Here is a 16,467-nt window from a genome sequence, read left to right as displayed (position 1 = left end):
ATACTACTCAGCCATAAAAAAGACAAAATTGTGCCATTTGTGACAACATGGATAGACCTTGAGGGTATTATGCTAAGTGAAATAAGTCAGACAGAGAAAGACAAACACTATATGATTTCACTCATATGTGGAAGATAAACAAACATATGGATAAGGAGAACAGATTAGTGGTTACCAGAGGAGAACGAGTTGGGGGGAAGGACGAAAGGGATCAAGGAGCACATATGTATGGTGACAGATAAAAAACAGACTATCGGTGGTGAGCAGGATACGGTCTATACAGAAACTGATATATGATAATGTACACCTGAAACTTACACAATGTTATAAGCCAGTATGACCTCAATGAAAAACAACAACAAAGTGAAAAGGGGACTTTGATATGCCCCATGACATGATCATGCAACACAGATCTGGGCCTTTAAAAACTACCAGATGGACTTGGTCCATCAGGATTAAGTTGAGCCACCCACTACAGGACTGTGGGCTCCCTGAAGTCAGGACCGTGTCATTGTCAGTCCTGTTTTCACAGGTGTGGCACAGAGTAGGTATCAGTGATTATTTCCTGAACAAGTGACCTTGGTTCTTGGCTTTGTCTTTTTCCACTCCTGGGCCCTGAATGGGCCACACTCCATTGCCTAGAAGCTATCACAGGCAACTGTGCCCATCCCTATAACCTGTGACCCCTACCTCCTTGCCATGCACTGACCTGCTATTGCTCTTCTGTCTCCTATCTGGTGCCCTGGTTGATCTCTACCTTGACTCTCAGCCTTGCACACTCTTTTGGTTTCAAGATTCCCACAGCTCTGGGTGTGAACCCTTCTCTGCCATCAGACAAGACGACAAGAGACTGGGACAATGCCTCCTGTTTGGCCTCTGTGCACATTTATTAATTGGATCTGTTTGCCCCTCTTTTGATAAAAGCCCCCTGATTTCCTTTCCAGGAACTACCTCTTCACCCCTTAGGTATGTGTTTCACATGAGGCCCTACCAGTGGCACCCAGAAAACCCTTGGCCACAATGATTGCTTCTGAGATAGGTGTATGGTCAAAGGTGGTTCAGTGAGTGAATCCCATGCCTTGTGTGGAAATTACTAGGAAGTGACACTCACTTTCCTGCTGGTCTTGCACCTGGAAGGATGTGGTCTGGAGCTGCTGAAGTCATCTTGCCATCAGGAAGGGAAAGCCTGCCTGAGAATGGCACCAGCAGAGGAGGCAAAGCCAAGAAATGCAGCAAAACACTGGGTTTGATTGACATGATTTGATATCTGGATCAAGCCATACCTGAAGCTAGTGTTAGCCAATAATTTCTCTTTTGGTTTTATGTCTCTTATAACCCAAAGAACCCTAACTGATATAGATTCACAGTATGGGCCCTGCCCCTGATCTTTGGGGCTGGACTGGCTCCTGACACCCCCAATACTAACTCTTGCACATGCCCAGTTTTTATCCTGCATTCTACTCCCTCACACACACCAGGAAAGCACCCAGCATGCCTTTGGTGTACAGAGTCTACACCAGATGCAGGATACCAGCTTACTTGTCTTGGTGCCAACTTAGGCCCATTAAGAAAGGCCCATTAAACATTAAGGAAAGCCTGGGATCTGGAAGGAAACCATGAACAAGGCCTTCCTTGTGGTCCAATATCCTGGGATCCCGGACCATCAGCCCACGCTGCTGCACTGGCCCCATCACTACAAACCCAGCAGGAAACTGCCAAGTTCTCAGCACAGAGCTGGGGTATGAATTTGAGCTCTAGTAATAAACAACACGGCTTTGAATCCTGACTGTTGTTTCTGAGCTGTAAACCTTGGCTAAGTCTCTGAGCCTGTCTCCTCCTCTTTAAGAGGAGATAATACCTGAAACTCAGCTGGGTGGCTGAAAAGATTAAGTGGGCTCACCTGTAGGAATCGCCTAGCATGCTACCTGGAGTTGGAACACAGACTCATTTCTCCAGGTCTCGGCGTGGTGCCTGGTGTGTGGTGAGCAATTTGTCCTCAGATCCCTCCCACTGCTCTTCAAGCATCCCGATGCCTAGCACATAAGAGGCGCTCAAACTGTTGTTAAAGTGCTCCAGTCCTAGGAGGAGGGGGGTTGATCTCGGCCCCTGGCCCTTCTGCAGCCATCCTTAACTTGTGCTGAATGGAGATCAGGTGGTATAGTTTAGAAAGCAAACTGCGGTTGGGAGCCTGGATTTTCACTTGGCTGCTGACATTTCTCAGCCCTTCCATGGCACATCGAGATTTACCCTCAGTGCTGAGCTCCCTGTGACGAGAGGAATACTATCTGAGAAGGCAACACCATGTGCTTAATCAGAAATCTCCTGAATTTTCAACTCAATCCTTTCGAATTTCCAGAATCTGATTTCTTTTTTTTGATTGGCAAGTCTTTCCTTCTGAAATCCAGCATGTCTGCTCAGAGGAGCAAACCCTGGCCTTGTTAACCTTTCATCAGAAAGCTGTCTCTGGGCTAGCCTAGGCTATGAAAAAGCAAAGCCACATGGAAAGACAGGCCCAGTCAGCCACCCTCACCAGACAGACCTGACAAACCCACTACCAATTAGGCACCATGCTGCTTTTGGTAATGGCAGTGAATGAGTCACAATAACTTTGGACAGGCACCCACCAGGACTGAAGGCAGAACCACCTTACAGTCAGCCTGTGCAGCTGGCACAAAGGCTGGATCAGAGCAGGAGGAGCTGGAGGAAATGGAGCAGGGAGACTGTCACAACAGTGCCCACTTTCTCACCCAAAGATATGGCTGAAACAGCAGAAAAGGGGTGCTGGCACAGGGCGAAATATGATTTGGAAACAACAGAGTTTGAAAAAGCAGCGTGTAGAGAGCTCTGCCTTGTGGACTGTGAAAACACGGCTGATGAGTTAGACCAAGAAAATGACTTTGGACTGCAGACCACGATGCTCACCTGCTCACCACACCTGGTGCCCCAACCTGTCCCATGGCCCCTTCTGCTCACTGTCAGAGTCAGACTTGGGTGCCATCATCTGCTGTTTCCAGCGCCATCTCCTGGCCATACCACCAGCACCTCTCCCTCTGCTGGAGGATGCTAGCCCTCCTGGGTTTAGTGTTGACTTTCCCACCCAGAGCTGTAGGGACGCAGATCAGTTACAAGTGTGTGCATGCACGAGGGCTGCCACTGAGGGGGTGTGTTCTGAGGGCCACGATGATGGTCAAGTACTGGCCGGCTGGGAGGCTACATCAGTGGGTAACTGACAGCTGGCTCCATTTTTCCCCACTGCAGAAAGAGACTGATATTTACCGAGGGCCTATGTGCTAGTACTTAGCTAGACAGATGACATCTCACTTAAGCCTTACAATGACCTATGACGTGGGTATTATTATCCCCAGTCTAAAGACGAGGAACCTGAATTCACTAAGGTAGGTAACTTACTGAAGTTCACCAGTTACTTAGTGACAGAGCTGAAATTTAAGTACAGAGCTGCCCAGTTCTAAAATCTGTGCTTTGTCCTCTCTACCACATTGCCTCCAGCAACTGATCAGCATTTGCCTTTTCAGCAGTTAAATTCTTTGGGGGAATGCGGGCTGTATTTGCTTTCTCTGTGAATGGATGTTACATATGTGTGTGTCTGCGTGTGTGTGTGTGTGTAATTTTTTGGCCAAACCATTTGAAAGCAAGTTTCAGACATCATGGTACTTCACCCCTAAGTACTCCAGTGTGCACCTCCTAGGAATAAAGATAAGCCCCTACCAACCAAGATATTAACAATAATTCTATCATATCACCTAATATCCCAGCCCATCTTCAAATCTTCCAATGTTCCCAAGAATGTCTTTAAAGCTCCTTTTTTTTTTTAATTATCCAAGTTAAGTTCATAATTTGCATTGGGTTATGCAGCTTAGTCTCTTTTATAGATAAAACTTTTGCTTTATTTGATATAACTCAAGGGATGCTGGGCCTTTCCTTCCCTTGACTGCTGTCTCTCTGCCTCTTCCTCCTCCCCTCTCTTCCTGGGGCGTATATGACTAGACCTTAGGAGCTCATGAAAATACAAAACAAAATGAAACAAGATCTAAATTCCTATAATACAAAGCTGTTTCTACTTGGAAACAAAATCCTTATTTATGGAAAGTGATTTGGAAGTAGTTTTTGACCACTAACAGAATATTCATTTTTCTTTTTCAAATTAACAGAACTATAAGCGTAGGAAATGAAATAAAACCAAATAACTTTCTGGATACACAGCAAATACTTAAACAATAATCAACCAATTACCAATCAATTTGCAAGTCCACATCAATAATAAAACCCCAAGATGTTTAATGACTGCCAGGTCAGTGCCAGGCCCGGTGGTGGACTTTCCAGAGGCTCATATTCTCATGGAGGAAGACAAGTATTAAAGAATTATAAGGCTGTGTGAGACACACCGCATGTGCCAAGTTCTGGGGGCGCAGAAAGACAGGAGCAACCAACTCTTCTTAGGGGAGTTGGGAGCATTCACAAAAGGGACCTGCTCTGAGGGCGGACAGGCAGATCATGAAGGGCCTCATGTGCCACAGCAAGGGTGCAGGTGGAATCTTCAGGGGAAGCTAGGAGCAGGGAGGTGACACGGCCACTCACGCATGCTTCAAATGGATCCTGCAAGGCCAGGTGGGGAATACAGTGGGGGTGAGCCAGAAGACTGGAACAGTCCAGGCGAGCAATAATGCAGCCTGAACCAAAGCTGTGATGGAGATGACGGAGAGGAGAGGGACTGCGCAGTGTCCAGGAGGTGGAAGGGAGAGGCTCTGAGGAGGTGGGGAGTGGACCCAGGCTTCTGGATGGACGGCGGTGCCGTCTGCCGAGGTGGGAGACAGAGGAGGAGGAGTGAGTTTGGCAAAGAGTGTCATTCAGACTGCAGGCCTGTGGTTTGAGGTGTCTGGGGAACATGGGAATATCTGCTGGAGGTGGTTGGGAAGCAATGGCTGAATTGAAGGGAATCGTGTGTGACTTCCAAGCTCAATGGGGCAGAAGGGGTTTCTCAGGGCACTCAGAGCCAAGGGTGCTGAGAAGGCATTCACTCGCTGGGCAGCTTTTCCAGCCCAGGGCGAGAGTGGCACTGAATGACCTGGCTCATGCTTGTAAACCCAGAACTTTCCATATGCACAGACAAGGAGTCAACCACAGTCCAAGAGCTACTGTGGGGATGTAACCAAACCACTCTGTCCCAGGCCTCTGGAAGCCACAGTAGTGTTTAGTTTGGGCTTTGGTTTAACTGGGTTTTCAAACTTTACATTAAAGTTCTTTAGAAACCTTTGCTCAACTGAGAGAATAGAAGCACCTTTCAAAGCACGCTTTTTGTAATCTATCAGATTGGAAGGTAGGCAATTATTTTGTTTGCAGGATCAATCAATTGGGGGGAACACAATGAAGAGGCCCCTGGAGTGGGTTTGTCATGATGTTCTCAGGGGAGCCTCATCCTCCCACCTCCTGAGAAGGCCCAGTCTCTGGCCAAGGCCCACAGCATTGGCAGCACGCATCCAGGACTAGTATCCAGTGCCACTGGGCTCCTATGGCCAGTCCAGTTCCCCTAGCCAGAGAGGGAGAGCTGTGGAGTATGGATTAGCTACTAATTCAAGCAAATGTCTTCCAAGCCTGTTTCCTTGTTTGTACAATGGGTATGATGCTTCTTCCTTACCAGCTGATGGTAAAGATTCAATGAAATGTGCACATATGTGAAAGCACCTACTGGCCTGTCCATCTTACTAAATGCAGGCAGCAGAGCAGTTTCCATGGGGTGCTGCTTCTGCTGATTTCTCAGAAGGGGAAGTAGTCAAGGCAAGGTGTTCTGGCTGAGGGGTGCCCAAGACCTGCTGGGGAGGACAGTGCCTCCTCACTCCTTTCACAGCCACAGAAAGGAGGGAATGTCCATTATCCACCCCAGGAGAGAAAACCACGGGGGAATCCTCAGCTGCTCTGTGCGCCCTCTCGCTTGCTCCCGCCCAGAGGAGGAGTCCTCCTCTCGGATTTGAGAGAAGGAAGTGAGCATGCTCCATGTTCCGTGTGCCCTCCCAGTTCCCTCCTGCAAAGCAGCCAGTCCACAGGCCCAGCTGGGCGCTGCCTGCAACTGTCCACTTCTCCTGTGTGGAATAGCTCGGTCTTTGAGGTGAAGTTTTAGCGAGCCCATTTGGCCTCAGGTCTAAAGCAATATTCTCCTTTTAGCTTTATCAGTAAAAAAGCTGGCTTTTTAAAAAAAATCTCATTTGACTGTCTCTTGAGCCTTATTTTTTGATTCTGAACTTGGGAGGGAGAAAAAAGAGTTATTTAAAGCCTTTCTAAACCTAAACATTTTTCAAGGTAGGACTAGGCATTCTCAAGTTATTTGAGATTTTTGAACTCTTTAAAGAAACCATACATAAGGACGCAGAGGCTAACTAAAAATCCATTGATTTTGCTCTTGTCTGAAACTGTCAACATGGCTCATGATGAGCTCTGAGTGGCCTTACACATGTCTGCTGCAGAAAACAAATTAATTGTTAGTGAGTTCAGTTTGTTGACAAAATATCTTGTAATTATAGGGTCCAACTTGGGGCCTGGGTCCTGGGAGTGAAGAAGTTGCCTCTGTGGGGCCCTCAGAACAGCCTGAGCTCACCTCTCTCACTGTTCTGATCCCTCTGGGTTGGAATGTCCATTTGCTGGTCTGTCTCCCTCATTACACCCCACAAGAACTTACTTTTTTTTTTTCTTTACACATGGTAGGTCTCAATACACGATGAAAGATGCATAACTGAACGGAGGAATGGTCAAAGCCTCAAAGGAGGAAGCTCCAGCGAGGCGGAGAAAAGAGAGCACCTCCTCTCCCCCGGCAGAGGCTGCTCTGCCCTCAGCACTAAGCGCCCCCGTCTGAGGGCTCTGCAAAGGCCTCTGCCGCTGGGCAGGCTCCCTGCCACACGTCTCCATGGAGCTCCCCTGGCTGGTAACATGGGCACTAGCTTTGCAAGGTGGAGTGATTAATGTAATAACAATCTCAACAGTTTCTGTCCTCACTGGAAAGCTAAGTGTTCTTTTTTTTTTTTTTTTTTTTTTTAATTTTTTGTTTATTGCAGTAACATTGGTTTATAACATTGTAAAAATTTCAGGTGTACATCATTGTACTTCTATTTCTGCATAGATTACATCATGTTCACCACCAAAATACTAATTACAACCCATCACCACACACATGTACCCAATTATCCCTTTCACCCTCCTCCCTCCCCCTTCCCCTCTGGTAACCACCAATCCAATCTCTGTCCCTATGTGTTTGTTTATTGTTGTTATTATCTACTACTTAATGAAGGAAATCATACGGTATTTGACCTTCTCCCTCTGACTTATTTCACTTTGCATCATGCCCTCAATGTCCATCCATGTTGTCACAAATGGCTGGATTTCGTCGTTTCTTATGGCTGAGTAGTATTCCATTGTGTATATATACCACAGCTTTTTTATCCATTCGTCCCTTGATGGGCACTTAGGTTGCTTCCAAGTCTTGGCTATCGTGAATAAGGCTGCAATGAACACAGGGGTGCATGTACCTTTGCAAATTGGTGTTTTCAAGTTCTTTGGATAAATACCCAACAGTGGAATAGCTGGATCATATGGTAGTTCTATCGTTGATTTTTTGAGGAATCTCCATACTGTTTTCCATAGTGGCTGCACCAGTTTGCACTCCCACCAGCAGTGTATGAGAGTTCCCTTCTCTCCACATCCTCTCCAACACATGTTTCCTGTCTTGTTAATTATAGCCATTCTGACGGGCGTGAGGTGATATCTCATTGTAGTTTTGATTTGCATTTCCCTGATAGTTAGTGATTTTGAACATCTTTTCATGTGTCTGTTGGCCATCTGTATATCTTCTTTGGAAAAATGTCTGTTCAGGTCTTTTGCCCATTTTTTAATTGGGTTGGTAGTTTTTTTGTTGTTGAGATGCATGAGTTCTTTATATATTTTGGAGATTAAGCCCTTATCAGATGTATGGTTTGCAAATATCTTCTCCCAATTGTTAGGTTGTCTTTTCGTTTTGTTGATGGTTTCCTTTGCTGTGCAGAAGCTTTTTAGTTTGATGTAGTCCCATTTGTTTATTTTTTCTATTGTTTCTCTTGCCCGGTCAGATGTGGTGTTTGAAAAGATGTTGCTAAGACTGATGTCGAAGAGCGTACTGCCTATGTTTTCTTCTAGAACTTTCACAGTTTCAGGTCTTACATTCAAGTCTTTAATCCATTTGGAGTTAATTTTTGTGTATGGTGTAAGGTAAGAGTCTACTTTCATTTTTTTGCATATGGCTATCCAGTTTTCCCAACACCATTTGTTGAAGAGACTTTCTTTTCCCCATTGTATGTTCTTGGCTCCTTTGTCAAAGATTAGCTGTCCATAGATGTGTGGGTTTATTTCTGGGCTTTCGATTCTATTCCATTGATCTGTGTGTCTGTTTTTGTGCCAGTACCATGCTGTTTTGGTTACTATAGCTTTGTAGTATATTTTGAAATCAGGGAGTGTGATACCTCCAGCTTTGTTCTTTTTTCTCAGGATTCCTTTAGCTATTCGGGGTGAAAGCTAAGTGTTCTTAAAGAATGAAACCCGCAGAAACGCAAACTCAAGGCAAGGACCTTTCTGAGGTTAGCCTGCATTACCTGGCTAGTTCAAATTATTTTGCCAGGACACATTAGCTTTAACAGACACATCAAAACAGCTGAAGTCTTTGCTTGGTGAGGGAGCTGGAGTGGGCACTGGAGTCGGACTGTCCCGGGTCTCCATGCTGGCGATATGGCCCTGGGCAGGTCCCTTCAGGTGCCTGAGCTCCAGCTCTGGGTCCATAAAATGTGGCCAATGATCCCTTCCGCAAAAGGCTATGGTGGAGATGCATGTTTTCCAAAAGGAGAATGTACACCACTGGGGCTACATGAGGGGTTTAGGAGACACATAGATGGATACCTAAAAATTTCTTTTGATATGCCTTAGGAAAAAATTGGACTAGTACATCAAACCTCTGATTTTAACAATGTCATCACTTAAGATGAGGCTAAAGTTGGTACGGATGTCAGGTCTGAGTCTGTTGAAAGGAAAATATCAAGTAAAAAAATAGTACAGATGGTAGGAGAGTGTGGCAACACTTTTTGAAATGGAACTCAAAAGACTGTTCTTTGAGAATATAAAGTCCCTAAAACTCACATCTGCCAGCAGTAGGTGCTCTAGAAACGCTACCTATTACAGTCAATGACCCATCAAACCAGGCGCCTGGGGAAGGACTGGAGGACAGCCTAGCACGGGGGCGAAGCTGGAAAGAGTTAAAAGAAAGGGGTCTTCGGTTTCCCTGGCCCATCCCCCCTGCAGCTAATCTGTCACCTAATGAAGAAGCGGCCGGCACAAGTGAGCTAGCTGGCAGTTCACTTACAGCAAACTGATTAAGAATGTTCAACCAACAGCAGACTGTAGACCTTTCCAGAGAAAATAAATAGAGTGTAGACTGTATGCAAATGTGTTTGTCACTTTGACAGCACGTCTCAATTAAGGCATCTCGCGGCTGTGGGTAGGCTCTGCGGCTGCAGCTGTAAGGGAGAGCCCGCTGCATGGCTGATACTTGGGGCTTGACCTTAATCCGCATGCATGCATTAAAAAAAAAATCCTGCCTTCCTGTACACTTGCATAATGCTGGCAGCCACGTGAGGGAAGTGACAAACGGGGAAAAAAGCCACTTTCGTCCTCTCCAGTTTACAGACCTGTGAAGGCACAGACAGCTCTTATTTCAACAGAGTTTGGGGTGGCTTTTTTAATTGTTTATCCCCCACCCGCGCGTACACACACTCTTATTCCGCGTTTAGCTGGGAATGACATGAAAGTATCTCCACTTCTTGCTGAAATGGAAAGAAGGTCTTTCTCCATTTCAAATAGGGCCTCCTTTTTTGTGTTTCGAAAATGGAATGTTTAACACCATGAAATCCCTCTCCCCCGCCCCCTCTCTCTGTAATGGGCTCCCAACTCCAGCGAGGGGCTCTTTTCATGGGAAGGTTGTGCAGGAATGAGGACAAAGGAAGGCAGGAAGCTGGCTCTGGAATGCCATGCTGGTGACAACCAGGGGCTGTGCTTTCAGCAAACACAGCCAGGGAACTGGGGTGCACATTTCTCCACCAAGGCCTGAACCCGGGGAGGAGGCAGCTCCTCAGGGGTGCGAACACCGACGCAATTGAAGACAATCATTAACCAAATGAGCACTGCCCGTGGATGCTTCTTTCTCGCGCTACAGTTCAATTTTTATAACATCCCTTTTAAGTGTAAAATCAGAAAAGGGGGGTGAACCTCCCCAAGTTTAAGATGTATGATGTATTATCTGTTTCAACAAACTCATCCCTTACAATAATAACCCACAGCAACAATTTCATGAGTTCCCTTCAGTTCTAAATAGCTCAATGCCTGCTACATAGTAGGCACTGGATAAATGTCTGTTAAAAAGAGTAACAGCTTGGGGCCGGCCCTGTGGCGCAAGCGGTTGAGTGCAGCGTGCTCCGCTGCAGCAGCCCAGGGTTCACCGGTTCGGATCCCGGGCATGCACCCACTCAGTGCTTGTCGAGCCATGCTGTGGCGGCATCCTATGTGGGGTAGAGGAAGATGGGCATGGATGTTAGCTCAGGGCCAATCTTCCTCAGCAAAAAGAGGAGGATTGGCATCAGATGTTAGCTCAGGGCTGATCTTCCTCACACACACACACAAAAAAAGTAACATCTTAAATGTATGCTTCTAGGTCCTTTATGTGATAAAATAGCAATCCTATTTAAGATAAAATAAAGACTATTTTAATCATGCTTCATCTAATAAATGGTTAAAGAATCAGGTAATTTAAGAACAAATAACCTTGTAAATTCTTGTTACAGTCATATCTTGCTAATGGAGCCATTTCTCATAAACCAGAAATTATGACTTTTGCTAATCAAGAGAGTCAACTGAAGAGAAGTAGGGGAGGGTATGCAATCTTTTTCAACCGAAAATATAACCACTAATAGGAAATGGATAAAAAATTTCAGTTTCTATGTAGAGTACAATGTTTTACTTAAGTGAAAAAAATCAAACAGACAACTTTTCAAATGCTCAGGTCCCTGAAAATAGTCGGTTTAGAATCGGATCGCTAGAATCGTACATAGCGGGAGTGTTTACTCTGAGAAGCATGACTCCCGATATTGATTTTCAGGAAGTACATTAATAAAGAACTCCTAATTGATTTTTTTAAGACTTTGCTTGTTGCCTTTTATTTCAAGGTGCAAAGAAGGGCCTGGGATGCTCAAGTGTTCTAATGAGATGCTTAGCTAACAGAGGCACCTTAAACAGAGCGCCTTGGAGCGGCGAGGCAGCAGCTGCATTTAATGACTTCATTCAAGAGTTGAGCTAGTTTATGACCAGAGCCATGCTGTCTCCCCCAAATTTTTGAAAATTCAACTTCAAAACATGTTTGCAACAAATAAACATTCGAAGATGTGCAAAACTCCATGGCGCTGTTTTGTTTCGCCAAAGAGAACTTAAGTGAAAAACCGTCTGTCTGCTGCATGTGCTACAGCTTCTGATAAAAAAAAGAAAAAGGAAAACAAAACCCAGACCGGGCAAAGGGCCAGGGCGCATACCTGCCCGAAGTGGACTGTGATTGGCCTCCGGTCTTCTCGGAGCTTGGGGTCCTTGGCCTCCACCAGCGGGGACGGCGCGGTCTTTGGCAGCTGCTCTTCTGTGGTGGGGGCACAGCCATTCTCAGCGATGTCCTGCAGGGAGAAGCCCGGTCAAGGTTGGTGTCGGGGTCACGGCACCTGCCGTGAGCACAGGTGCTCCTTCAAACCCCACAGCTAAGTGGCCTGCCACGGAACTCCCCCTGGGACACTCCGAGCCTATCCTCCTACTCGAGATGGAGGAGACTGAAGGCTAACTTGGCTCTTTGACTTTGAAGGACTAGAGAAACTGAAATCAAACACATTAAATGACAAAGACAATATAATAATTCACAATAGTGGGGAAAAAAATCTTGCATCCTGCTACCTTACACGGCTATTTTCATTTTTACATATTCACTTTGTCCACATGCAGACATTTAAAAATTACTTGCAATCACAGCACATGCATAATTTTACATTCTATTTTTTCCTACTATATTATAAGCATCTCCATGGTACTAGTCATTATAATAATAATTTTAATGGATGCATAATATTTCATCGAGCAGATATACAATAATTTAATAAATCATTTTACTACTGTTGGGCATTGAGGTTGTTCCTAATTTCTTTCCTTTCTAAACACCACATGATAAACATCAGAGTTTTTCTTTCTTTTGGATTATTTTTTTTATGGAAATCTCTAGGAATGAAATTACTAGGTCAAAAGATACAAACATTCTTAAGGCTTTTTATTCATTCTACCAAATTGCTTTCCAATTTACACCAACTACCAGCAATGGATGCATTATCAGTTTCATGGTACTCGTTAGCCTTATCGTTTTAAAAATGTATTGCTAATTTACGAGGTGAAAAATTAGATCTCATTGTTGTTTTAATTTGCATTACTCTGATTATTGGTGAGTGTGGACATTTTCTCCACATTTGTTCACTGATGATGTGCCTGTTTGTGAAAGCAATGTGTTCATGCTCCCTCTTTCTTGGCCCTAGTCTTCCTGGCAGAGAATGAAAAGACTAAAGTCTGAGGTAGGATTCCATGACTTGGAGAAAATTTAATATTTTTAAATTCAGAAATTTAAATTTAATTTGTGCTTCTGAGGAATGAAGTCAAATTATAAGGAAAAGAAAAACCCCAATGTGCGAAAGGCAGCTAATGGCTCCATTGGCTAAAGCCAGTGGCTGACTATACCTATGGCTTCTTTGGGATGTGGATGGTGCCCACTTGTGTAATACAGATCATACGCTTTATTCAAATTATGCAAGTTGCTTAAATCTTCATTGGAGCAAGGCAGAGAAAAGACGTAAAAATAAACACTTAAATCATTATTTTTTATCAAGTAAAAATAACTAACAGCCAGAGTGAAGTAATAAATACAATTTCCAATTCTTTTCATTGCAAAAACAAATACACATTTTGGTCAACAAAACACACACCCTTAGTACTCATTAAATTCTGCACATAAAAGACTTGACAACTGCTCTTAACTTAGCCAAATAGAGAGAATGGTGGCACACGGAGGAACGTGCTCCCTTATTGAATAATAACACACTAAGGAAGAAACATATGTAAACTCAGTCTCCTCAACTGTAAAATGGGGATATGGTAGCTATGAGGATTAAAGGAGATAAAGCAACATAAAAGTGTCTAGACCATTATTACTCAATAATATACTATATACAGTACTTGATAACAACAACTGAGTACCTACTAATAAGGTACTCAATAAACTAGGAATTTCTCTCTTTCTCTCCATGCATCCAGCTGCAGTTTCTATACTGCCTGGTAACAACAGAGGGAGATGATGACCTCTTGGTTCTGCAAGGAGGGCTTACATCAAGTGGCCCACAAGTCTTAGCCCAGCTGAGGCTTAGTGATGAGAGAGGCTGCCGACAGCCAATTAGAAATGGCTCTTTTGGAAACGGGCTGCCCTAAGGTGCCCAGGTCAAGTGGAACAAAGAGGGGGAGGGGCTCCTTTTGGACCAGAAAGTAACAAAGGGCAAAAGAGGCATTTTGGATCCAGGTGGGGGTACTGAGAAGACAGGCACAAGAGGTTGAGGAAACCTAAACAGTAAAAAAATTCACTTTTAGTTCAGAAAAAGTACTGCATGTGTGTGTGAGTGATTGGCGGGAAAAAAAAATGGAGCTGTAAGGTAACATGGCAAGAAAATATTGATATTAATGAAAACTATACAATGATAGCTATTTAAAAAATGTACGTGGTAGTTCTGGGTAAAGCATCTTAGTTTAAGCTTATGGGTAAAAACACTGTCTTCTAGTTTTGTTTTTACCATTAACTAGCTGTCTGATCTTTCCAGGGCACTCAACCTCTCTGCACCTATTCTTTATAACAGGGAGACCACCACCTGCTTGGCAAACTTCAAAGCTACTGGGAGAATGGGTTAAACGAGATGAGATGTGAGGAAGCTTTGACAAATGTTAGTCCTGTACAAACTGGACGTTAGATAATTATCTCTGCAACTCGGGAAGAGCACCATCTAAACGGAAGAGCTGCCTTGCATTGAGCACCTGCTACTGGAAGGCACTTTTCCAGACCCTCAACCTTCACTATCACACTTAGTTTCCACGAGAATCACAAGGTAAACAGGATCATCGCTCTTTTACAGGTAAGGAAACAGCTCAGAGAGGGCAACTTACTCAAGGCCACACAGGTGGAAAGTGGAGGAACCCAGAGCTACGGGATTGCTGGCATTTATAGCATATCGACCCATAACCACAGCACAAATGAAGGTATTCTGAGTTGAGGAGGTGTTCGACAAAGCATCAGATGTGATCCCTACTCGGAAACCTGTCCTGTTGCACTGATCTCGTGCTGCCGTGCCTTATGGGATCCGTGCACTTATCTCCTTATCCCTATAGACTGGGAATTCCTTGCGGTTTTGGGTTCTCTGCCCTACAGCATATGCTCTCCAATAAATCTTTGTAAAGTTGAGTTGATCATTTGGAAGGCAAATGTGGCCAATATACAAAGGTGCTTGTGCATCAAAAAGCAGGGCTGCACGTTAATTTTCTTTAGTGAGAAGATCCAAAGGTGCAAAAGCCTTCTTACCAAGTCCTGGGGCTCACCCTGCTGATTTATTTCTGCACTGTTTCCTCCACCTGGGGAAAGACAACTGCTTCTTCCCAGGATCCTACTGAGAGCAGCGTGGGAGGAGCCCCCGTCAAGAAAGAGACAGGGCCAGCTCACCTGCTCTATCGCGTCTGCCAGCAGAGGTCTCACACACAGCAGGATCCAATCTCAGCAACTTTTGGTACCCACGACTCAAGACAGTGTGGTCTAAGAACTAATTGAGAAGCTGTCAGCAAAGGGTTTGGGAAAATAGGTGTTCTCATACCCTTCTGGTGGGAATATAAATTGGCAATTTATCTCAAAACCCTAAAAGAGGTGCATGCCCTTTGGCCCATTAATTCCATTTCTAGAAATTTATCCTAATGAAATAATTAAGAATTCCTGCTAGGTTTTACCTATGAGGATATTTGCCTAGAAAAAATTGGAACTAAAGTGTCCAACAACGGGATTGATTAATGTATATATGCCCATCAGATAAAATTTTATGTAGCCATTTAAACCAATGACATGTGGAAGAAACACTTAGTGGTCTGGGAAATGCTCAGAATATGATAAAGTGCAGGTTATAAAACAAGATCATTTTCTTTTTGCTCCTCTGATTGTTTTGATTTTCTCCAATAAACATGTTTTTTGTTTGTAAACAGAAAAAACTGACTGTCGAGATGTCATTTTAAAAAAAGCAAAACCAAGAAGCTGACAGAAAGGGTAAATCTATTCCTTCCTGAAGGGTCACAAAGGAGGAAGACACTAGACAGAGCCGCAGATCAGAGGCCACCGCAGGGTGACAAATCTCTTCCCAGGAGCCCCGCAGCTCTGCTCAGAGCACTGGGGTCCTACCAGTTCCCATCCCTCGGTAAAGCAAAGGAGTCAGAAAATAATTCAATTCCCATCATCTTCCCTAAGCGTTTGCTGGAATGAGAAATCATGACTGAGAGCTAATCTCCACCCATCTGCGGAGAAGGCAGGGACAGCACAAGGTAAGTCCTTGGACAGAGCACCCGTGAGAAGTCAGGAGGCAGGAACCCAGAGGAGGAAGGGGCCCTGAGTGACCTTGGGTTGGAGCTGAGGTGGGGGTTGGACAGGGAAGGAGCTGAGGATGTGACTTCACGAGGCAGAGATGCAAGAAGAGCTCTCCCGGCCCAGGGGAGGAAGAGTGGTACCTAGTTAAGGAATGGCCGATGGCCCAGCAGCTGGGGCATTCCAGGAATCCCCTGGCCAGGGAGGTGGAAGGTTTGAAAGGTCTGAAACAGTTTAATCAAGAGAGTGACTTGGTCAGAGTTGTGTTCTAGAAAGATTGCTCTGGTGGCTGTGCGGATGACCAAAAAGAAGATAATTCCACGTCAGCCATGTTCTCGGGCTAAGTGCATGTGGGTGTCTGGGTAGACCAGCTACTCCAGAGCTGGGATATGCGAAAAGGACAGGATGGGAACTTGCATTTACTGAGTGGCTACTAAGTGTTGCTTTTTAAACTCATTACCTCATTACTCTTCTAATTCTTACAACAATCCAGTAAAAATCTTTATTTCCCCTAGTTTACAAATGAGAAAAACCAGGTTCAGAGAGGTCTAGTAACTTACTCAAGGTCACACAGTTAATATCCTACACAATCAGCAGCGAACCCAACTCGCCTGCCTCAGAAGCCCAAATCTGATGCCATGGTGCTGGAAGTTGAAAGGCCCCTGGGAGTGAGAGGCAGAGGCCTTACTGTCTCTGACTCAGATTGCTGGTCCCCATTC

At 44.8% G+C, this 16,467-nt stretch overlaps 1 protein-coding gene across 8 annotated transcripts in view; it reads right to left on the bottom strand.

Moving 5' to 3' along the window:
• Positions 1 to 16,467, bottom strand: part of DENND1A (DENN domain containing 1A) — a 504,435-nt gene that overhangs the window by 48,379 nt on the left and 439,589 nt on the right. For all 8 annotated transcript variants that reach the window (XM_004423432.3, XM_087419123.1, XM_087419121.1 and 5 more), the window contains one exon: positions 11,604 to 11,735. In XM_004423432.3, coding sequence (XP_004423489.1) covers positions 11,604 to 11,735 — 132 coding nt within the window. The remainder of the gene's footprint in view (positions 1 to 11,603; positions 11,736 to 16,467) is intronic.

This window comes from Ceratotherium simum, chromosome 29, assembly GCF_057802395.1.
Source record: "Ceratotherium simum simum isolate JZ-2026a chromosome 29, ASM5780239v1, whole genome shotgun sequence".
In the NCBI taxonomy this organism is placed as follows: Eukaryota; Metazoa; Chordata; class Mammalia; order Perissodactyla; family Rhinocerotidae; genus Ceratotherium; species Ceratotherium simum.
Note: the sequence above shows the minus strand (reverse complement) of the source record. Positions and strands in the feature narration are given on the sequence as shown.